Source organism: Stylophora pistillata, chromosome 3 (assembly GCF_964205215.1).
Source record: "Stylophora pistillata chromosome 3, jaStyPist1.2, whole genome shotgun sequence".
Lineage (NCBI taxonomy): Eukaryota > Metazoa > Cnidaria > Anthozoa > Scleractinia > Pocilloporidae > Stylophora > Stylophora pistillata.
The window spans coordinates 7,846,333-7,869,895 of record NC_142521.1 but is presented as its reverse complement, the minus strand read 5'-3'; the positions used below and the strand labels follow the sequence as shown (position 1 = coordinate 7,869,895).

General features: G+C 40.2%; 3 protein-coding genes across 5 annotated transcripts; 1 reads left to right on the top strand and 2 right to left on the bottom strand.

Annotated features, from left to right (window-relative positions):
• Positions 1 to 256: 256 nt before the first annotated feature.
• Positions 257 to 5,195, top strand: LOC111328369 (uncharacterized). Its single transcript, XM_088751813.1, has 2 exons — positions 257 to 1,063; positions 2,331 to 5,195. Exons 1-2 carry the CDS (start codon positions 463 to 465, stop codon positions 3,503 to 3,505), a joined length of 1,776 nt encoding a protein of 591 aa, XP_088607939.1. The 5' UTR covers positions 257 to 462; the 3' UTR covers positions 3,506 to 5,195.
• LOC111332051 (uncharacterized) lies at positions 5,123 to 12,442 on the bottom strand. 3 transcript variants are annotated; one of them, XM_088751812.1, is made up of 10 exons: positions 12,304 to 12,432; positions 11,455 to 11,533; positions 11,019 to 11,061; positions 9,050 to 9,543; positions 8,297 to 8,326; positions 7,937 to 8,188; positions 7,127 to 7,297; positions 6,612 to 6,671; positions 6,342 to 6,437; positions 5,123 to 6,256 (listed from the first exon to the last, which is right to left on the bottom strand). In XM_088751812.1, exons 2-10 carry the CDS (start codon positions 11,465 to 11,467, stop codon positions 5,415 to 5,417), a joined length of 2,001 nt encoding a protein of 666 aa, XP_088607938.1. In that variant the 5' UTR covers positions 11,468 to 11,533; positions 12,304 to 12,432; the 3' UTR covers positions 5,123 to 5,414. The 3 variants fall into 3 exon arrangements, with proteins under 3 accessions (XP_088607938.1, XP_088607936.1, XP_088607937.1); XM_088751810.1 differs by lacking the exon at positions 11,455 to 11,533 and having other exon boundaries at positions 12,304 to 12,442; XM_088751811.1 differs by lacking the exon at positions 11,455 to 11,533 and having other exon boundaries at positions 5,123 to 6,253; positions 12,304 to 12,442.
• A 1,479-nt stretch (positions 12,443 to 13,921) lies between these two features.
• LOC148734374 (tyrosine-protein kinase transmembrane receptor ROR2-like) lies at positions 13,922 to 22,280 on the bottom strand. The gene is made up of 6 exons (XM_088755693.1): positions 22,132 to 22,280; positions 18,041 to 18,101; positions 17,176 to 17,723; positions 16,857 to 16,886; positions 14,651 to 14,917; positions 13,922 to 14,197 (listed from the first exon to the last, which is right to left on the bottom strand). The coding sequence occupies exons 1-6, from the start codon at positions 22,208 to 22,210 to the stop codon at positions 14,193 to 14,195; spliced, it is 990 nt and encodes a 329-aa protein (XP_088611819.1). The 5' UTR covers positions 22,211 to 22,280; the 3' UTR covers positions 13,922 to 14,192.
• Positions 22,281 to 23,563: the final 1,283 nt, after the last annotated feature.

Below are 23,563 nucleotides of genomic sequence, written 5' to 3'. Positions count from 1 at the left end.
TTTTCGAAATAGTGATTGTTATGTTTACCAGGAAAGTGTTCGAAACTCGTCTTGTAAACCTCATGGATAACCATGTTTTTGAAGTTTATTGTTGTGGTTGCCTTCTTTCGATTGTGTGACTTAAAGATGGAAAGTGAAAAAATTGAATTAAAACCCGAAATGAGATATTTGAAACACAAAACCATGAAGTCTCTGCATACATTATCAAATTCTAGGAAAAACAGGATGTATTAAGCTGAAAATATTAGCCAATAGCTTCCATCTAGCTGCAAAGAAACTGAGTACATTATTTTCACAATTGTTTCGTGGCGTATTTGTAAATGGAGGAACTGTCTAGAGGTACTGGCTCAGGAAACATCTACCGTGCATGGAATCAAGATGTGCGTAACATTTTGTGGTCTGCATATCTTGGAAGCGAGAGACGTTATCGTTTAGCAATTCTTACGACACTGGATTTCAGTTATGAACAAAGATCGTCACTGCTGGCGATGCGAAGCTCGCTGCAATCACCAATGTTCACGTTGTAGAGTTGCCTTCTACTGCTCAAAGGAATGTCAGAAACAAGATAAGTGGCGACATGAACCCGATTGCAACGACGCAATGCTGACAACGGAATGTTTCTCTTGCGGTCGTGAGCAGGAGCGAATGATGAAGTGCACCAGTTGCATGAAAGCTTCTTATTGTAACGTCGAATGCCAACGAAACCATTGGCAACAGCACATGCCTTCGTGTCAAGAAACTAGGGAGAAAATTGTTGAACTAGCAAATAAAATCAAAACAGTAGAGCTCCTTAGACAACGAGTTGGAAAATCCTTGGTATCAGCCACGTATTATTGGGGAAATGTGCCGGCTGTGGACCTGATCAATTTATCGATGAACGAGGGAGAAGAATACTCCGACCCACTCGCACTGTTACTATGTGGAGTCGGGGATCCCAGAAATGTTCTGCTGACCATTTCGTCTTTACCTGATGCTTACCAACAACAAGTGACGTTCGTGTTAAACGACGTATGCCCCTGTACTCTGGCTAGAACAGTCTTATTGCTTTACATGCTACACAAAGGTAAATTGATATAACTAAAATACCGTTAAATTGATTGACAGTGTGACTGCTTCTTCTCAGTTTCACAGTTCCGAAAAAAAATATGGGGACGTCCAGAGTCCTGTATAGGGTTGAATCAGTCAGGATTATTGTTTAATTTGGATATATCAACAAAGTTGAAATGGTAAATTGGCCACCGTAATGATTACAAAAGCTGACGTTTCGAGCGTTAGCCCTTCGTCGGAGCGAATGACGAAGGGCTAACGCTCGAAACGTCAGCTTTTGTAATCATTACGGTGGCCAATTTACCATTTCAACTTTGTTGATATATCCAAATTATTTCGTTACTCCCACCGACGCAGCCCCAAACAGATTCTTTCGAAACTATCAGCCTTTATTCATTAGGATTATTGTTTGTTAATCATGTTTCTTCAAATTGGTCGTTTTTTCATTTTTGTGATTTCCTACATCGATAACCTTCGTCATGATTCCCGGTGATTTCTGGCGGAGTCAGAAAAACTGACATCGTTATGATCAATTGAATAGAATAGATTCAGAAGCCAAGAGAAAAAATCCTCACTCTTACGCTGCAAGGCTTTTGTGAACAATACTGGGAAAGTTTTCAGCTTTACATCATTGTGGTCGTTACTTACCAAGAGGGTAGAATGACTCCAAAGATTACTTCCTCCCTAGTTGTTGAAAGGTCACCGATTAGTGTCATTGCCTAGTCTTCTCATTGCTTGCTACGGAGATCAAATTATAAGAAATCTACATGTAATGCCTGAACTAGCCGAATGCTCCAGTTGAATACCCAAATGCCAAATATGTAAGATTTCACATTTTTTAAATTATTTGTGATGGTAACGAAGAGCCTTCTGGCATTTGCTTTACTCCTACAATAGGTGCATGACGTCCAAGAAGCCTCATCGAAGCTTTAATGGTTTAAAGCCTTTTTTTTTTTTTTCCATAATTGCATAGCGGCGGTATAACTGTGAAGATCCATGCTACAATTATCATCCTCAAGTAACTTCGATTTATTTCGCTTATTTTTGGGAAAAGAATAAAATATGCCCTGAAAGCTGATCACGGAAGAAAGATGCACTCATTATCTTAGCGCGAAATAGAGCCGTAGCAACTTTTTGTTACTAAACAAGTGCATGGATGATAAGGAACGAAAAGATCCTCAAAAGAAAATGTAGAAGAAATTAAAGCTTGAAAAAGAGCAGATTTGAGCGGGACTAATTGCGTACATCTCCGATGCACTAACACTCAATTTCATTTGCTTCAGGAGGGGATGGTGTACTCAGTTCTGTACTTCGTATTTGGTATTCTCTGAATATTTCCGAACAAGACTCTTCTTTGCTGATGTCAGCACTTCAAGAGCTTGTAACGTCTGCTAACCTGAGCACAGTTACAGAAGACGTATTTGAAATGATGTCTACCGATGAACTGAGCCAGTTAAAAGACGTTTGGAGCACGTGGCTGAAGTCATCTACGCGCAAGGGGCCTTGGGTGGCGACATTGCGACAAACAGCGATCGCTTGTGATTTGGAGAGAGAAGACGGCCTCGAGACCTACTTGCACGCCATCCCTGTAGAGCACAGAGTGTCTGCTCGACAATTTTTTGACAAAGGGATTTTCGCAACGAGAGAAACTTCTATGGGACTTAACAAGCAAAACCCCACCTTAACGGGTCATGGATTTCATGGGCCGTTAAATACGGCTGACTTTTACTACAGCACACCTATGAATATTTTCCCTTTTACCGGATGGGACTACAAGGCGGTAAAGAAATTCTGCCACGCTGATTCTCTACCAGAAATGTACACCATCTACCTTTCAGAAATTCTGCGCAAGTCAGACGAAAGAATGAAAAGAAATCGTATCAAATTCCATTTCATACTCGGTGATGCATTGAATATCGAAGCCTGCCTACCTTCCGGTCTCAGCTATGATCGTATCACCACTTCTAACTTGTGGGATTATTGCCCCCTTTCCGTCTTACTAACAAAGATGAAGGGCTTCCTAAACAAAGACAATCCTCAGTCTGTGTTAATCACTGAGACAAATAACTGGGTCCGTGATTACATGCCGGAAATCGTGTTTGTGTTGCCAGAGCTTTCGGGAATGGATAAGCTAATCTCTAGAGCAATAAAAGACACGGGAAATCCGGATATTCTAGAATCTGGAATGACAGCTGTGGTGGAATATTTAAACATAACGCGTGAATTTCTCATATTTTTGCGCGCGTCTCTTCTGGCTAGAAGCACAGGCTGGAAAAAGAAAATTCCATCCTTAAATTCTTCTGTTAGCTCACTGGGGCTTGAACTACGCGACTTTATCAGAAACAAGAACAGAGTGTTTCCGTTTAAATGGCCATTGAATTGTCGTCGCGTTACTATGTTAAGAGGTTATGAGAGGGCGCTGGAATGGAAACTAGCCTCGACGGTTGGAAGTACTTAATTTGCGAGTCCGACTTTTCAAATTTGTACACAAGTATGCAGTTGTAGAATGTTTATTCCCAACCAAAAGAAAATGCAAAATGTTTGATCCCGACACTATGAGGTTACACTTTGAATAGCATTTTCAAAGAAGGAGAAAAATGGATCGGACCTTCTTTAGAGTACCCAATATGTAATCTGATGAAAAACGACATTTAAGAGTTAAGTAAAGACGTACACAAACAGCATCTCGTAGATTAGACGAGCACATTTTCCATGGTACTTCCATATCATGCCAAAATGGCTTAGTGTTTAAAAAGATATTGAAAAGGATTTACGTGGACAACCTCCCAAAAACTCGCTCATTCACTTTGCCTCAAGTTTTCCGTTATACACCCTTCTGGCCTTCGTAAGACTTACAAAACATAGTAATGTTGTCAGAAAAGTCGAATCAGTAGACAAAGCCCGGAGGAATCACTCAGCCTTGGGCATACCTGATTACTTCACTCATCTCGTGATGTTTGAGGTTGCTGTGATGTTTTCTGATTCTTATCAGAAATTAATGCGCGTCTTCGAACGACTTAACGTTGTATGAATGTTTAGCCAAATGAAGATCAATGCCAACCCGGTGTTCTATATGGCTATTGTTGAGTTGAATGGCTATTCAAATCTCAGTGACCCCCGATTTTAATTACGTGTCTCAGAAGGAAAATCAACACTGGAACACGCACGAATGCGGTGGAACACTATGGAACACCGGAACACTGAAACATGCCGATAAAATGTAACAAAAAAAAGTGTAAAAAATAGTAATAACGAAATAAAAGATTATCAATATATACAACCTGTACACAGGTGAAATTAAGGTTACCGTGCACCCTCAGAGGTGTTTCGCATGCAAGCGATGTAGCGCGTCCGGTTTAAACTGTAGATATCTAAACCTCTGTATCACTATATCAAATATGAATTGTCGAATTTACACGACTTCTAAATGCGAGCGCCCGAATCACCTTTTGAACGTTACATGTTAAAGCGAATTTCGTTTTTCGCTTATTTAATGTGTTCCTCCGTTTCCGGGGCCAAAGCGCTAAAAAAAACATGTCTGCGATTTGCCATATTCAATTTCAGTGAAAAGTTACAGAATATTTTTAAAATAGGATTAAAAAAATGAGTAGTGATCGTACAAAATCGCTCTTGAAAAAAAATTATGTAGAAATAAAAAATTCGGAGACACGTGTTTGTTGTTTATATATAAAACTAGCTTCTGTCAAAATTTGAGAGCAATCGAACAAATTCCCTTTGACTTGTAGCTCTTAAAAAGTGATTCGGGCGCTCGCATTTAGAAGTCGCGAAAAATTCGACAATTAATTTTTTTTCAAAATTTTTGGTATAGTCTGATAGCCAGTCCTATCAGCTCTAATTTGATATAGGGGTTTAATATCTACAGTTTAAACCGGACGTGCTACATCCCTTGCACGCGAGACACCCCTGAAGGTGCACGGTAACCTTAAATGAAAGTTTAATCGTTTTTATCAAGTTATAGAGTCCAACTATCAATTGTATTAATTGCGGCATCTCGTTTACTATACTGCTGGTCTTTGTCAGGCGACGAGGTTTATTCACGTTGAATAGCCGAGTGTAATGCAAAGTGTGAAGTTTAATGACAATGGGAAAACATGTTGTAACAGCTTGGTAATAAAACTTCGAGGAGATGTTTGAATCTTCATTTTATCTTTTTATCCAAACATCTTAGACTTTTGATCACGCATGCGTGTTGCACTCCTACAATTATGCATTGCAGGACGTACTCATTTCATTCCTCCCAGACATGTTTTTCATTTCATGCGTTTGATTAGCCACAAATACAAATTCGTGCAATTACCTTCCCCCCTCACCCCCCCCCCGCCAAACGACAGGTGGCTTTAACATGGCTATTGTTCTTGTTCAGTGTTGTGTAACGGATCACTGGAGCTATAAAACTGAAATAACCCTCTTTTATCGTCCATTTTAAAGGCAGCTTGGGAACACGGCGAGAAATTATCTTTGATTTCTGTTAAAGTCAGAGTTTGTTCTTCACATTGCTCCGCGGATGTATTCCAGTCATTTGCAATGCAACCGTTCTCAACGTCAACCTTATTACCATTGTTTAAGAACTCCTCTGAGGCTCCTGTATTTTCATCTTCATCCTTTGAGCAAGTTGGGCCACTTTCGTCGCTGGAGAGTTCATCCATACTGACATCAATACTCCTTTCACCGTCTTCTTCTGTTTCCGTCAAATCTTCTCTTCGGCTTTTACACTTGAGGTTGATTTCGCGGACGAGAGAATCATATACGGACATGTTCGCTTTCTCGCGTGCTAAGCGCGTGGCTTCACCTCTGTAAATTTCCCGCCTCTTCTTCCTTGTGGTTGACATCAACTTGTCGTACCCAGGCGTTATAAAAACCACATCTCGGGTTGTATTATCAGCTAATTCATTTTCATAACGAGGCTGATAAAAGAGATACTGGAGAGGATTGACAGCTTTCCTCCCCAGATGGTCGAGATTTTCATATGGTGATCTTCGCATCTCCTGCCTTCCAACAGCTCTTGGTCTTGTATTCATCCACGGGTGGCCCGGGAGAGGCAAAGCCTTCAGAGGATTTTCGTACATGCCAGGAATGGAATAGCCATTATCTGCTGCATTTGCTGGAAAAACTTCACTGAGGCGAACTGTTGCATAAGGAGTGATTTTCTCTTCATCTTGGATGTTAGGGTTATTTTGCTTACGACCTGCTGATGAAAGAAATTTTGTTTAATCAAAATAATGTGAAGTTGCAAAGAAAGTTTGAGATTTACGAGGCAACATTGCTTCACTTACTATGTTTCTTGACTAAAGTAACGACCAGAATCACGCTGACGATAAAAAGAATAGATCCAATGGTTGAAAGAATGATGGTCCATGTCGAGTTTAGCTCTGAAATAAAATAGGAATAGTGAGACATTTCCCAGCACTGGTAGTATTAACAAAGGCAGCTAGAACGAAATTTTCGTTCTCAGTCAAATGGTCCGGTTTCCCAAGTCTCAACTGAGTTTCAAAACAGTTCGTAAGTTGTCGTGCTTGGAAGTACAGATACTGTGAAATACTGACCTAATATCTTTGTGTGCACTGTCTCATCCACTGGTACTTCTTCAACATTGTCGTCATTCTCTAAAACAAAGTATAATGAATAAATCACATCTGTTGAGGAAAATCATAGTTTCCTACACGTGTGTTCCTCTATTTATAGGTGCAAGTGATGACCAATTTGACCAATTATGTGGTTGATGCAAAGAAATGGAAGTGCAGTTGGCAATCAAAGAAAGAAGTAACTAGATACTTGGCTTCGCATATCTATTGATCCATCTTGTTGGTCCTGATTTGGGAATTGAATCATTATGCCACATTAAATTGTATTATTTCAATCAACCAGTAGAACTTGTACGCATAAATCACAAGCCTAATCAAGCGCGGAAGTGAAATCAAAGTTCACAAGCGGAAGAAGAAGCCAAAATACAATTAGTTCAATGCACTGTTTCAACGTTTCAGTATCAGGTCAGGGGAGAATTTATCAATCTTCGTATCGTGAGAAGAGGCAGAAGCAAATAATTATAGTTTTCAGTTACCACGACAATCTTGAAGGCTGCATTGTTGCCGTTCAAAGAGAGCACCGAGCGAGGAGCAATTTTTCCCGCCAAGACGCGGTCTGTCACAAGTGCGCGTGCGTGTGGTCCAGCCGTTCCCGCAAGATACTGAACACTTGGTGAAGGGACTCCAATTGGACAACGTTGCGTCTTCTATATACGGGTAGGAAATAATCCAGATAAGCATTGAGTAAATAAACAATTGTGCAGCAATTGAGCAACTCGTATCGACCAGATAAAAAACTAGTTGGCTAATCTTTAATGGCATGGAATAGTCCGTTTTGTAAGATAAGAAAAAATTGTCGGAATCAAGTATACACGAAACGCTAAACTTTTATGGTAGCGAAATTCCATTCGTATGCACGACTCCAAAAACTGTAGTAATCCAATGTTGCTTTAAGTATCAACTTTTTCTAAGGCCAAAAAAGGCAGTAGCATGTATTTTGTAATTGCAGAATATATCCCAGAATGTTGGCGCAATCAGAGCGCGTTGCAATAAATTTGGGTAACTTGTTCGTGTCTTTATGCTAAAAATGTGCCGAATTTTTGTATTGCGTTGATTTTTACCTCTTAAAAATTAGTATGGGTGGCAACACTCTCGAAATGAAAGCTTTTGGCGACTTTAGTTGGCTATAACCTATAACAAACGCAATTTCCCACATGGCTCGACTTGTTAGTGACTAGGGAACCGGGCCTGCTGTCACAACATTCTTTTAGCGCGTTGACCCTAATCATACACACTGTGATACTATTTTACCAAAAATCTGCTTAAAGCAGACGAACTAGTCTTACCTGGAGTACAAGTAGAGATATTACAGTACTCCCAGCGAACTGAAGAATTTGTGGTGTAGCACCAAGGACCGAGAGGGGCCTGTCCTTCAGGGTTCCGGCATGCATTGCCGGCGTTGATCAGTTCGGGAAAGTTGTTTGGTGTTCTGTGGTGTCGATGAGGACACTGGGAAATCCAAGACTGGCACGTGTGGCCGGACTGCGTAACAGATACATTTCCACGGTATGATTGACCGTCACCATAGGAACATTCATCTGTTCAAATAGAGTAAAAGATACGAAAGTTCTGTCACGAACAAGCTTTTGCTTGACAATCAGCTCCAAAAAGCTTGAGAATAAGCTCTTAACAAAGCGCGTACTCACCACTAAAGTCTCCTTCCGAGATGTTTCTTTCTAAAATGAGAAATTGACACGAGATTAATTAAAGGGAGTTAACATCACGTAAAAGGTTCTGGGTAAAAAAGAAGACGGATTCGGCCGAGTTGAAGATCTGTGATGTCGCCCAGTTTAGATATTGTGATATTACGTTTTAGGGAATATGTATGACTGGACAATTCGTCACACGTGGCTGATTGCATTGGAGTATAAGCGAAAGGATTCTTACCTCCGAAAGGAATCACCACATGATATGAATTGAATGGTAGAAAGGACGAGAACACTTTTTTCGCGTCCTTCTTTTACAAATCACCTAGGTGATGTCATGACATTTTTCATAGAGCTGATAAAACGGTTGACTAGCCTGTGTTCTTAAACAGGTGGCTGTAAAGGCTTGTATATATCATCAATTAAAAGAGCTTAAACCTGCAGCGGTTGTTTTCCCTTTTTCTTTTATGCAGACTCTGAGTTACCATCGAGATAAAACAGCTAAGGTTTGGTGGCACCTCGTGCTCATGATCTTCAAACACCAAGTGTAAAAAATTTAAAGACTTTTCCACCGCACTGACTCCTGCTTCTTGCGTCAAAGCTAATTCATTTTATGTCATATTTGTTCCCGATATAACTTTCAGCCTAACCCATCTATCCAACTTGTGACCTCTCCCACCATATTTTATTGCAAACTGCTTCAGTTAAAGGTGCAACCCTGTGAACAGAAATGAAATACCCAGAGCAATATACCTTCGAGTTCTTCAGGATAATGACACTCTGGAATAGAGCCTCCGTTTCTCGGTGGAAACTCTGAGCAGTTAAGCAATTCAAAACTCCATTGAGTCCCTAATGCAGGGGAGTCTTGTACAGCATTGTTAATTTCCTTAGCGCGACGATACTCTTCTTTGCAATGTCTCTGTACCATAACATTGCAGGCCCCCCTACAGACCGGAACTGGAAGAATCTTTGATGACGTGTTGTCACACTTTTGAAAGTAGTGGTTGCAGTAAATCAGATCCACAGTTCGAAGGCATCTATCAGAGATATCACTTTTGGAAAGAACGTAAGCCCTCGCCATTCCGAAGTTATTTAGGCTTGTTTCCATCCTCGCTTGGTGCAATTTTGAGCCGTAAACATTGCGACCTTTAATAATATTCGCGCAAACACCTTTTTCTTTGTAAAGGTATGGCCTACACTCGCCTCGTGATGTAGGAATGGGATGAGCAGAAACACATGTGATATTGCTAAAACAGAAAAAATAAAAATGTCAAAAGATATTTTAGGGACCTTTCAATATTGATCAACTAGGGGGAAGGGAGATAAAGGATATATTTTGGTTGTGTCACGATAAAATCTAACGGACCCCTCCCCCCCGCTCCCAATAAGGCTCTGTAACTGATTCTTATAATAATGGCGGTTAATTAGCAGTCCTCCCCTCCCTTTTTACTCATTTAGCAATGACTGATTCCCTTTTCATTTTCCCTTTAACCATGCGACTCCCCCAAAATAATCCATCTTCCCTCCCTTCCCTTCCAACGTGATAAATAATGATGAACCCTTAGCGCAGATAAGGGGCTTTAAAAACCCACACAACCCACAATTCCTCTATTCGCTCCGAAGGGCTAACGCTCGAAACGTCAGCTTTTGTAATCATTACGGTGGCCAATTTACCATTTCAACTTTGTTGATATATCCAAATTATTTCGTTACTCCCACCGACGCAGCCCCAAACAGTTTCTTTCGAAACTATCAGCCTTTATTCATCTATACAATAGGACTTGGCACGAGAGTTCAACGTCGTTCAGCGTAGAACGCTTTGACGGTCATTTTAATTTTGAATGACGCTATGAAAGCTCGAATTACATTGAGATAAGCACCAGCTGGATGTATATTTCAAAGGAATAAGGCGTTTATCAATAATAGTACTTTTTGGTGCAAAATCTGCCGAAAGTTAGTCCATGAGGTACGTTTTTGTTGCTGATGATCGTACTTGTTTCCCAAGTATGTTCCAGGGTTTTTAAAAAAGTAAACAAAACTTTGATTTGTGACTGCGATCAACTGCTTGAGGTTGAATGGGTTTGCTGCAGTTTTCTGAGTACCATTGGTTGATTTTTTTTAATCAAATGTTTACAAATGGCTTTAAACTAAGTTTTAACAGTAACCTTGGGTGGCAACCGCTGTCGTTTTTGGAGGCTTTTTCAAGTCGTGCTTGGGCCTCAGTTTCAGGCCTTTGACGCATGTTGTTAAAAAAAACCAAGATGTTGCGTTACTCGTGTTATTTGCATGTCCATGTCCTAGTACATGACCATGCAAAGGAGTGTAAGGACTCTAAGGAGTGAAAGAAGGCGAAAAAGCACAAGGAATTGCGCTACAAGATGGGAATTAGCCGCCATAATTTCATCCCTCAACGTGTTATTGTGGAGAAATCTGGTAATAGATATCCAAAGAGTTGATGCGTTTCAACTTAGAGGGTTATTTAAGTGTTGTGACTGCAACCGTCTTAGCTTGATCCTGTGGCGGTTTAACCTTTTGGCGGTTTAACCGTGAGAGGATTAAACCGCCACCGGATTTTTAAGGTACGGGGAATAAAAGAAATGATCACGAACTAAAAAAGCTCTTGATTATTAAACAAATTCTCCTCTCCGCAGCACCTTGCGAAAGGTTTAGAGAACTGTATGGAAAATATGAAATAAATAGAATAAACGTAAGTCTTACATACCCTGTTTTATTCACGGTCATAAATTCTTCGTTCCCTTTGTGATCTAAATATATAAAAGAGATACATTCCAGACGAAACTGTCTTACTAGAGAGGTGGAAGGGGAGGGCAGAAAGACATGAGAGGTCCCTAATAGGACAAGGCAGTTAGCGTTAGCGGGGGGGGGGGGGGGGTAGCAGAAAGACATTAGAGGTCTCTGAAAGGACAAGGCAGTTAGGACAACGTGGATCGGTATGAGGCGAAGTAAAGCACAATCTGGTGCAAAGACGATTTTAGATTCTCCCTGGCGGAGTTCAAAAGTAATAAGAAACCTGTCAATGAGTTACGTTTCAAATAGTGCACATCAAGGACGCGTAATGCAATATTAAGGAATGATTACTGTATTACACGTCTATGTGGTAAATTTAACCTTGACTGTCTCGAAATGTTCGTTATTACCTTTTCCCAGCATTATCTCAATGAAACATCCTATTCACTGGCGAATAGCTTCGTGAATTTATTTAACAATGAAATGCGTCTAAGTTATGATAAAAAAGGAAAAAACTAGTCTACAATTTTGGTCCCAAAATGAAGATGTTTCACCTGATACTTGAAGAAAGGAAGTCATTCGAAGCTGTTAGTATCAGTTAATCAAATTAGAAAAACAAATATTTTACAGTTGGCGAAGTAGGGATTGTGCTGTCTGCCAAACATTTGTTTTCAGTATGATTATTGCTCCTGTTTGACTATAATACTATTTTAGACAGAAGAGCTGGTTTACTTCTGTAATGGAAGCCTTGTCAGTCCTTCCAGTCGGACGGACTCGTTTTGATCCGGCATGAATGAATGCTTTTATCGTCTGTACATCGCCTGTCAGTATTTCTTTGATAACGAGTTTAAAAAAAGGAATAACAGTACGCAGGTTTTGGTACTTTGAAAATTCAAAGATCAAAAATCCAATTTATAGATTAATTAAAGGCTTCCAAAAAAAATATTTTAGAGATTGACAACGAGTAAACTTACAACAAACACCGAAATTTGGAGAGGAATATGAATGACTTTGACACGGAGTCTTATTCATAGAAGAAAAACCGTTTGTAAAATGCATGGAACCAACTACCGTGGCTCTTTGTTGTTCCAATTCAAAACCCACCAAAGAGATCGAGAGAACCGCTGTTCAAATTTTTGCAACGAACCATTGACCGTAAGAATCAGAAAATTTGACAGACAAATTTTTTCTACCAGGTATTTTTATCGATGACATTTGAGTTTGAGAAGCTTTGTCGAATATCTCCCTCAAAACCTTACCTCTATCGAAAGAATAGTTGCCTATTTGTCCTAAAGCCACTTTCCATATGGTCATAAAATATAACAGCAGCCATCCGAATTGGCTATCGGCCATTTTGTTCAACTCCAGCAGAAACCACCAACCTTAAGTAGACATTAACCAAGAATTTCGTGACCTCTTCGCGACACACCCTTCCGTAATGTTTCCGATTAATAATGAGTTGTAGCGATAAAAAAAATTGTACGTGGTTTAATTGCATTCAGATCTTTTGAGGGCTACTAAGAAATAGCATAAACTTGATTTTTCACCTCGACTTGGCCATACGTTTTTTCCGTTATTCAAAGGATTTTTTCACCGTTGATGTTTCTAAAATTACGTTTTCGGATGGATGCTGTGACTGAAAGTAAAACTACTCTATATTAAGTAACAAGTAATTCTCTTACATCTTCTTTCGTAACACACAGACACGCCGAATGATAAATCGCTGCGTGAAAGCAAAAAATCTGAATTGTCTGAAATCTTCCGACCCCCGTTATAAGACATCGTCGATACGTTGGTCCCAGCTTGAAGTTGAACATTTTCCAAAAAGATATGAAAGTGTACATTTTGGACTGGCGTGTGGGAAGTGTCAAATGAAAGTAATGCTGAGTTTTAATGCAGCTGAAGCACGTCTTCAAATAGCTGAAAGTTCCGATTCAGCGCTTCACCTTTAAGGTAGTAAGAACCGATTAAGAAACCAAATTATACTCAGAGCTCACCAGCCGCTTCAGCGTTCTTCCTAATGAATATGTTGCGACGGCAAGTCATCGTTCTTCACCATATTTTGATATAGCTACACGAGTGGCTTAGCGCGATGTTTAACCTTTATACAAAGTGCCCTATCATCAGAATGTATATTTGCCATACTGTTACCCATACTTTTCCTATGGCACTCACAAGGAGAATTTTTTGTTTAACAATTAAAAGTGGAATTTCGTTGAGAACCAAATTCTTCACTTCTCATGCCCTAGATGTTTCATTCAGGAGTGATATTGTAATAGGAAATTAATCGCTGGTAACTTACTGGTAAAGGGTTAAGAGTGTCACTGTGAAACGTTGCGATATAAGCGCGACCTTCATGTATAGTCAAAGGATTAGGCTCATTTTATTGAAGATTGTTATTGGGCAATCCTTCCTTTTAATACTGTCTTCGCCAGAATCAAATCATGTAGTCTCCACGCTTTTTGAAAAGTTCGCGGTAAGGTCTAATTACTCAGACTCTGCTAATGATAAAATTCCTTCCTTTCATCACCCTATGTGAGAAAAGAAATTGTATGGATTGTGGCTTATCTGTCTCAGAGAAATACAGGCGTCTACCATACTAAGTTATTTAAAAGACATCTGTCAAAGCAAGTGCCAAGATCACCCAAGTTGACTAAACACAGTTAGGTGCACACCTTGGTAAGGGTTCCGTTTATCGGTTGAATGGCTCAAACCCGTTTAGGCCACGTATGGGAGCAGCCCCCGGTCTCCTTCACGCGAAAGTTTACTTTGTGTGTCACGACAGACCTAAATAACGTTGGTGCATTTCACGAATGAAACCATAGCAATATTTTTCTTTAACACGCAACCAATTAAAAAAAAAAGAGAAGTTAAAAGTATTGTCAAACATCTCCTTTAATTGCTATATATGTACGTTTACTGACCACTCTATGCTTCTTTGAAGGAGGTGGTTGGGTAAAGGAGACAGTTTTTCAACCTCGTTACCAGAGCCTTTTCCTTTAGTTGGGGGTGGGGCGCCACCCCCAACTAAGGAAATAGGCCCTGGGAACTAGGTTGACAGTTTTTTAGCCGGAAGTTTTTTCATTTTATTTTTAATTGGGCTTTAATACCAGTTTTCTTCACGGGACGTAAGCCGTTTTTCATCGTCTCATCCTGTGAAAAGATAGAAAAGAAATGGGCCTAAGATGCAGCAAAAAGGTCCCTGAAAGACATAGACTGGGAGAAAACTGACTCATTAAATACCGCGCTAAGCGTAACTATTTATCTTTAAAGTGTTTGGCGCTTGTTTGATACCGTGCGGGACCAACTATATTTAAGAGTTGATCACATTAACTAGACAGTACACCGTGATGGAGATGCTACTGCGCTTTACATGAATTCTTTAATCTTTTTCCATTTCGTTTAGGGATATGATTTTTTGGAAAAAATACTTCCCGTCGCTCAGGTCGGACTAATCTCAACGTATTCATGTAGCTCATAGCGAACTTTATATGGCATTGGATTCAAGTAAGAACTTAAACTGCTATGTTTGATTGGGCGTTAGGCGAGTCGGAAACATAACACACTGGAGCCTTGTAAGCTTCAGAAATCATCTATGAAACAAACCTTTGCTTTTCTTTAGTGTTTCACAGTTGATCACATTACAATACTCCCATCTCTGATTCACAGTTGTGGTGTAACACCAGGGACCGTTAGGGGCCTGACCACCAGGATTCCGACATGCATTGCCAGCGCCATTCAGTTCAGGAAAGTTTTCTGGTGTTCTGTGGTGTCGATGAGGACACTGGGAAGTCCAGGACTGGCACTTGTAACCAGATCGTGTCACAGACACATTGCCGCGGTATGTCCGGCCGTCATCATGGAAACAAGTGTCTAAAATAAGGAACTTTTAAATATTTTTCTGGAATTTTGGCCTCAATTATTAACAGACGTTTCGACTGAAACCATCCGTCTTCATCGATGCAGTTTGTCACTTGGCAGATCACTATCACGTGACAAAACGTCGGGGAATGGAGACGAGAGCCCGGTCCCAGGTGTGAGGCAGAGAGAACCGGAGCCCCCCCTTTCTGTTGAGGGTGGGACACGTGTTGGATTCGAAGGGAGTCCCTAGATAAAGAACGAGATTGGCGAAGGAGGAGGATAAAAGAAGCGATATGGGAAAGGGTGGAGGACCCAACCCTGAACACAAAGGGGGGGGGGGGCTGCTGTTCTCTCTGTCTCACACTTAGACCGGGCCCTCGTCTCCGTTCCCCGACGTTTGTCACGTGATAGTGATCTACCACGTGACAAACTGCACTGATGAAGACTGATGGTTTCAATCGAAACATCTGTTAATAATTAAGACCAAAATTCCAGAAAAAGATTTAAAAATTCCTCATTTGAACTGAACCTGGATGAATGACGTGTCTACAATATTGATCAATTCGTTAGAGACATTTTTTTGTTAGCTATACTTGCTTTAAGCTACTAAGAGCGGCTTTGCTATTTCGTGGAATTGCTAAACTAATCATTACCTATAAGGTAACATAAGGAGGCAGTGTGGCTGAGTGGTTAGGGCGCTGAACTTCTATTATGGCGGTCGCGGGTTCAATTCCTTCACCCTGCCACTCACTGGATTTGTTCTCGGTTGCTCCAAGTTCAACTCCTTAACTACAATTGTATGCAACCAGCTGGACTGTCTCCTGCCAATGGGGGGTTATAGATATTACGTTCGCGTTTATTTTCCAAGTTAGAGGGCCACTCAGTTTCTAATTGTTTACTGTCGGTTAAGCGCTGTTAAAACATCCTTGCATATATATGTATATATATTTAGCTTTCACATCGAGTGAATACTAGTGTTTTTGTATTTTATCATTTTATCATATCACATAGACTACAATGTTTGAGCAACACAGTTTTAATGACTAGCAGAACGAGACGCCGACTGACGCTAGAAATCAGGGACTTTAAGCAGTCAGGACGGCAACGCCACGGAAGACGTCGATTAAAAGATGAGTTTCTACTTTTAGTTAGAACTTCGAAAATGGCTGCATGTGTTTACCGTCTCAGGGGGCGCCAGACCTCAAACTCAACATAACGCATAAAAGTAGCGTTGAGTTCCAAATGTAAATTAAAATAACTTGCCGCCGCGGTTTAGCTACGCAGACGACGCAGATTTTGGTGATTTCACGTTGTTGTTTTGCAAAGGACGGCTAAGAAATGTACAAAGTTTGAAAACGCACGTGCTGGCCTATTGTTCTGCCAATTAGATCTATTGTTTTTCCACGTTTTCGTTGCCGTAGCCGTCGTGGTTCGCTTAAAGTCCCTATAAATAAAGTAAACCACTGAAGGCGGTGCCGGTGGGTGGGAAAGCGTTGACTAGCTTAAAACTGGCTGAGCTTTAGAGTGATCGGAAATCCAATGCACTGAAACAGCAAAGACTGACTGATCAGGGGCCTGTTCACTACTTTAATCTAGTTACCAACCATTACCTCGTAGAGTGATCTTTGTACCACGGCGTGTTTTGGAAACCTACAAATGGTTGCGTAATGACGGACAAGGTGTTTGGTGAACATTGCCAAATAATAATTATGGGTTAAGTCAATGAATTCTCTAAATATTCCCCATGGTATGTTTTTCGAGAATTTCAAACTGAAAAAAAAACGAGTGTCTAAAGAGAGGTTTTGCAATTATAGAAGCACGTCAGTTCGATAAAGATTTCAGTCTCACTCGCTATCCATCAGATATTTGGAACATCTTCTTGGATTAAAGTATTACACTTTCTGTGAATTTTAGCGAGCAAAAGTTATTAAGACACTCCTCATGTGCTTACCCGTAAACGGTCGAGGTTTTTCTTTCTTTTCTGAAAATGAGAAGCGAGAAAATCAAATTAATCTAGGTGCAAAAAAAAAGCATTTGAACGGATGGACCATCATCATTAGACTAAAACTATTACAATCTACACATCATATTGAATGGCATTATTTTTTTAATTTTCTATTTCAAAGTCTCCTTCTGCTAAACTCTGAATAAGAACGAAAATTACTGGCACACGTCCCCTGTCAAGAGAGTATAATCTCTTGCCCCTGTTGATTACACTCTCATCGCACATAATGGCAAGTACAGTCTCATAATGAATTAATAAGAAATACCTTGCAACATCTTAGGATAATAACATTCTGGAATATCTGGTCCTCTTTGTCTGGGCAGGTCCTTGCACCACATAAGCGAAGAACTTCTTTCCAACCCAGATGCAAGTTTCTGCACAGCCCACGACACACTCTTGAATTTCCTTTGTGCCTGAGTCCATTCTTTCTGACACTGGCTCTTAAATTCCCGGCACGCCTCTCTACAAATAGGCTGAGCCCGAGGTCTTGATGATGTCATGTCACATTTTGGTAAAAAGAACCTGCAGTACATGTGCACGATAAGCTGCCAACAAAACTTGGTCAGCAGTCGACTCGGAGATTTGGGCATGCGTTGTACTTTTCCAACTCGTGAGCGTATGGTGTACGTCACGAAAAGATTCTCGCGCCATTCTTGCTCGGCCGGTGTAGCGAATAACAGATCATCACCCACTGTCGACTTGCAAACCTCAGTCCTCTTCACGTTCTTATCTGCCCTTCTGGCGATTGGACGGTATGGATGGCAGATAGCTTTTGTAAGGCTCTGGTCAGCGGATGGCTTTGCTTCCACGCAACTTTAAAGGTGAGATATGCCATGTCAGGTGGCTACGCGAATTCTGTACTCACCACCCTCCCCGAAGGAATCCGATTAATAATTGAAAAGCGTAATATCGTATTTTAGAGAAACCATCTCTTCAGGAATTTTACGACAGTATAATATTAAACCCACGACATAAACTTTGCTCTCATTCAAAATTTCTTTCTACCCGTTTTTTCCCTTTCTGCACAGGGTTTCACCTACGCCTTTCAGTTTATCAACAGCCGTCAAAGTATAACAGGTTTTTACTGTTACAAAATATCATCAGATGGATGTACTAAAAGATGTTCACACCTTTCGCCTTCGAACGAAATCGAAGTACTATCGTAAGCATCTTGAGTTTTATTCCGCTTCCCTAGAAATGAATAAGATTATACTAATGATAAGTTTTCAACAGAAAATTCCAAAAACCCAAGCACAACCCCATCAAAACGTAACAGCATTTTCACGTGAAGGCCAAGTCATGATGTACGGTCGGTCTGTTTGTCTATTCGTTCTCTCCGGCGGACTAGGGGCGGGAAGGGAGGGGGGAGGGGAGGGGTGGAAGGAGCCAAGAACGCGATGCGTGAGGAGACCTACAAATGGGTGCCAAGGAAACGATAGATCGGGTTGCTAATCATCCACGCTGACAATGAATCCAGAAACCAATTACTTTCAGAAATTGGTATTAAACAGATAGTCACGGTGCCATGATAAATAATAAGACAGATCCCAGGTTTGTCGTATGTAAAAACTCTCAGAAACGCATGAAACACCGTCAAAGGGGGTGACCAACTGAGCAGTTTGTCAGTGACTTTTATCTCTTTATGATCATCATCATCTCCGAGTTAATTTTAACTTCATTAGCCAAGCATTCCTCCTTCACGCGCCTTGTTTGCCCGCTGAGATTAAAATAAAATCTCTCAAGCTACAGTCCGACCTCTATTAAGCGGCCACCCCTGGGACTTTGAAAAGTGGCCGCTTAATAGAGGTACAATTTAAATTGGATAGGAATGGCAGAAAACATGATTTTATTGACTCTATATAGCAAAATGCTTTTAAAAAGAGAACATATATGAAGATAAATCTAAAATTCATTGTAATAAAGCATCAATTGCATTTCCAGCCCATGAATAGTTCTAGCTCTAAAACAGAGGGCACGTAGGGCTTATGGCCCTATGGCTTACAAAATTTCTCAAGAGGCCAACAAACAAAGGAAGAGCTGTTGTGAAAGGAGTTTGGGTTTTTGTAGAGGGTCGAGGGTAAAATGTCGAGGGTCGAGGGTAAAATGTCGAGGGTCGAGGGTAAAATGTCGAGGGTCCGAGAAAAGTGTCGAGGGTCCGAGAAAAGTGTCGAGGGTCCATAAAAAACTAAAAATCGTAAATTTAAAAAACATTAAATGTCGTGAAATGTCAGAGGAAACTCACAAATTACATATGAATAAATTCCAGACATGTTGTGACTTATTGTTTTTGTATACTTTCACGCTTCATTTACACAGCTTCCACAAATGCACCCGCAACCGCAAATAAATAGATGCCGGCTGATCGAGGTCAAGCTTAACTTTTTGGAAAGCGTGACTAAGCAATTCGTCCATCGAAATATCGTTTTCTCTTAAGCGCCTAAATCTCGCAGTTTCTGGGTTGCCATTCACCGTTAAGTCATAAGCAAAAAAACTCGCACTGAGGAACAGCAAATAAAAAAATGATTTCGCAACCAGAGATGCGCTAATGGAGGGGCTTTTAGCAACGTCTGACAATAGATTATATATATATATTTTAACGATTACTTCCTAACTGACCGACGAATATCAATGTAGGAAATGTACGGCAAAGGCTATTTTAGTAATACATTTAACTGAAACGAATCCAGTACTTGATGGCAACGGGCATCCAGAGAGTTGTATAGATGTGTTGAGATGTAAAAAAGGCCAGTAAATACAGGATTTTTGCGCTTAACGTGAGATATGTTGGGATGGAAGTAAGTGTTTGTGAAATCACTACCGTATATCAAATTTCCAGCAGAATTCTTGCCTATAACTCGCCTGTCGATATGCTTTATGACTAAATTATCAGGAGAATTTCTGTACTTTTCACAAAACGCAAACCTTCTACGCAATTCCAAGATCAATATGCTAAATCTCCTTACTCACTAGCTTTCATTTCTTGGAAGGTTAGTTCTGAGAGTTTTAAATCAGATTGAAAACCCCGAGTTCATTATGATGTCAGGAGAAAGAAGATTCTTCACACTCCGAGTATGGGGTGAAATCATGACAAATTCGACTAAAACTACAGTAACAGCAGCAGTAAAAATTTTAGTTTCGGTTATGTGCAAAACGTTTTGCAGGATCAGAGGGAACAAATGTTAAAACACACCACCGATAAAAATGACAAAAATAGTGTACTCAGAGAACAAAAATTTGTACGTTTTTCTTGTCAATCTTTTGTCAGACGTTGCTAAAAGCCCCTCCATTAGCGCATCTCTAGTTGCGAAATCATTTTTTATTTGCTGTTCCTCAGTTCGCCTTTTTTTGCTTATGACTTAACGGTGGATGGAAACCCAGAAACTGCGAGATTTAGGCGCTTAAGAGAAAACTTTCCACAAAGTTAAGCTTGACCTCGATCAGCCGGCATCTATTTATTTGCGGTTGCGGGTGCATTTGTGGAAGCTGTGTAAATGAAGCGTGAAAGTATACAAAAATAATAAGTCACAACATGCCTGGAATTTATCCATATGTAATTTGCAAGTTTTCTCTGACATTTCACGACATTTGATTTTTTTTAAATTTACGATTTTTAGTTTTTTATGGACCCTCGACACTTTTCTCGGACCCTCGACCCTCGACATTTTACCCTCGTCCCTCGACATTTTACCCTCGACCCTCGACATTTTACCCTCGACCCTCGACATTTTACCCTCGACCCTCGACAAAAACCCAAACTCTTGTGAAAGGCAAACATGTATAAACAGAGGGGCGGCTATGGTTTAGAAATTCCATGCGAGTACTGCTTCACAGGGGACGAGTTTTCAATTCAATGGTTAAAATCAAAACTTGAGGAGCATGGATTTTTGTAGATTTCCAGTACAGTAGTAATGAAGTTTTCCTGTACAGATTTTGGTTGTAACAAAACAGTGGTTCAGCTCTATCTATTGTTAGCTATTGTTATGTTTGTATAGCGCCGGATGTGAAAAGTTTGCACGTGTATGGGGCTTGTGGCTTGTGACGTGTTATGGTAGAGATTAAATTGCAGTTCTTGTTTTCTTGTTGTTATCAGTTATCACCTTATATCATCTCTCACCATTTTGCTTGGAAAGATAATTTACTGGCCGCTTGATGGAGGTAAAAAAAACCATGTAAATAATACACTTGCGACAGCAAAAAGGTGGTGCGGCCGCTTAATAGAGGTGGCCGTTGAAAAGAGGTATCAAATACAGCAGTTAATTGACAAATAAATCGGGACTTTGGAAAGTGGCCGCACAATGGAAGGTGGCCGCTTAATAGAGGTCGGACTGTATTTATTTCTTATTTGTCTCCATCTCTGCAATATCGAAAAAAAAAAAAAATTAAAAAAGGAAAACTATAAGTTTACGACTTCCTGTCAAAATTTTCAATAAAATTTGGTGTAACGTCATTGTAAACAGATTGTCTGACCCATGGTACACTCCATGAAGAAAAACTTTAAGAATGATAGAAATTGTCTGGGTTATGAACTCTTTACATCCTATTATCTAAATCCATATTCTCCAAACTCTTCTCCATACATTTCCTTTGGTGCTGACGGAGAGAATTCGTGTAACGATCATAGTGATCATTGCCTTGATTCTCCACGAACTTTGCTGCTCTCGTTCATGCTTTGAATTTTCCGGAAAAAATGTAGTCAGTGATAAGTAATTTTTTTAAGTGCCTATTTATTCCTCAGCATACCGTAGGAGGAAAACTATTCAAGAGGGAATAAAAGCCCACGCCGAAACATCGGCTTTGAAGGGTTCGATTTGGCATATGTGTTTTCGAATATGATATTTTAGGTATAAAAAGCGACTCGTAGGTTGCGACCAAAGGAATCTGCGCTGATTTTTATACTATATTACTTTCTTTCATGTTCTTCATAACAAGATGAGTGAAAGACGGGCGAAATTAGGAACATTCTGTGAATTTAAAATGCTCTATTGTACGTCTTTTCTATGATATTATCAACCAGACTTAAATCTAATGTGAATTTAATGTGTAATGTAGCCGATTTTCGTATTAAAGACTGTGCTCTTAAATTTGAGCGCGGATTGCAAGCCCGCGCGTAAACAAGAACGAGTACAACATATGTGTTTGAGTTCAAAGAGATAAAATTGAAAATAATAAAAAAAAATACTCTGGTATAAAGAACTGAATTAGACTCGAAATTATTACTTACGGCTAGGATAAACATCACGAGCATTGATAGAAAATCTCAAATAAACCACAGTCAAAAGTAATACTGCAAAGGACTTCATCTTTCTTACAGCAAATCCACCAACGCGGTGTTCCCGGCAGGAATTGTTTTAAAAGATTGCGTCCTGAGCATTTTACATGCATTTGAGCCCGGAGAGCATATTATTTGATCTACTATTATTATGTTAGGTTTTATATTGCATCAGGGTCATGAACTGAGAGCACAGCGGTTTTTTCTTTCTTTCAATGCACTCTGTTAACAGGCAGAACAGTAGAATGACATGAAAATAGCTACTTTCAAACGTACCGATCATTTTCCAAATACTGCCACTGCAGGGACTACGTTTTCCCTGACTTCATGGTATTATTTCTCTGCAAGACATGGCTCGCTAATGTTCCTTTTCACTTTTTGTTTATCAAGAATTCGCCAAGTATCCTGGTTGTTTGTTTCAGTGTTTGCCTGTTTGTTGGTTTAGATTGTTTCCCTTTTTAACGAGCCGAGTTTTTCAATTCAACTCATGCCCTATCGAGGGAGTAAAATATTAAGAAACTCGCACGATTTCCCTTGCTGGCGCGCGCCCATCCAAATCACGTCTTGTAACTTGGAACGCCTGTTAGGTACACTACCCCAAGAAGCCGACGATTTTTTATTGTATTATCCAGGTTGAACTTCCCCTGGTATAAGTCAGTCCGCAGTGGAGGTTTTGAACTTTACCGTTCCCCTTTGTTGACTACATTGGAAAATCTCACCGCTTTTCGGAAATTTTCCCCATAAAATTCCCCCCAGCAATTGGTCTTGAAAACAACCTTACAGGAGCGAAAACAGAACGCGTGTGTCGGAAGCATGGAATAACGATCTTCTTATTCCATACCGAATGGGAATTCATTGTGTTGTGTACAATTATGCACGCTCTCTGGTAAAATTGTCAAATACATTACGAGTTGTATTTGACGCCTTGCTCGGGTGGTAACCAATCAGAGAGCAGTTTGTATCATGTTACAGCTCCAGAAATGAGATTGCATAATCAGGAGCTAAGATAATGACAAATCCTTTTCTTGTCATCTAATTAGCCCAGGGTTATCACGTTACCACATATTTTGCTCCCTGATATATAGCTGAAAAGGACCTCGCAGGTAAGCTAACTTGAGGGTTGGACTGAAGAAACCAGGGACCAGTTATTATTTATGACCTATGGGGGTAGGGTTCGAAGGATTTTGGGGATCATATGATTTTCAGGGAAAACGGTGGGAGGATCAGTCGTTGCTAAAAGATTATAAAGGGGGGGGATTCATAAAAGTGACTGCCAATGGGGATCATTACAATACTCTACAGCCTTAGGTTGGTATCTGTTAAATTTTACTGTGACACAAGAAAAATCCTCGGACACCCACCCCCGTCCCACACCCCACACCTT

Coding starts and splice junctions, on each gene's coding strand:
- LOC148734374 (XM_088755693.1), bottom strand. CDS start 22,210: ATGAAGTCCTTTGCAGTATTACTTTTGACTGTGGTTTATTTGAGATTT. Junction 18,102..22,131: donor TCGTGATGTTTATCCTAGCC/GTAAGTAATAAT, acceptor ATTCATTTCTAG/GGAAGCGGAATAAAACTCAA. Junction 14,918..16,856: donor AAAACCTCGACCGTTTACGG/GTAAGCACATGA, acceptor TCCTTATTTTAG/ACACTTGTTTCCATGATGAC.
- LOC111328369 (XM_088751813.1), top strand. CDS start 463: ATGAACAAAGATCGTCACTGCTGGCGATGCGAAGCTCGCTGCAATCAC. Junction 1,064..2,330: donor GCTTTACATGCTACACAAAG/GTAAATTGATAT, acceptor CATTTGCTTCAG/GAGGGGATGGTGTACTCAGT.
- LOC111332051 (XM_088751810.1), bottom strand. CDS start 12,397: ATGGCCGATAGCCAATTCGGATGGCTGCTGTTATATTTTATGACCATA. Junction 7,298..7,936: donor TATCTCTACTTGTACTCCAG/GTAAGACTAGTT, acceptor ACCCGTATATAG/AAGACGCAACGTTGTCCAAT. Junction 6,672..7,126: donor CAGCCTTCAAGATTGTCGTG/GTAACTGAAAAC, acceptor ACTTTGTTTTAG/AGAATGACGACAATGTTGAA.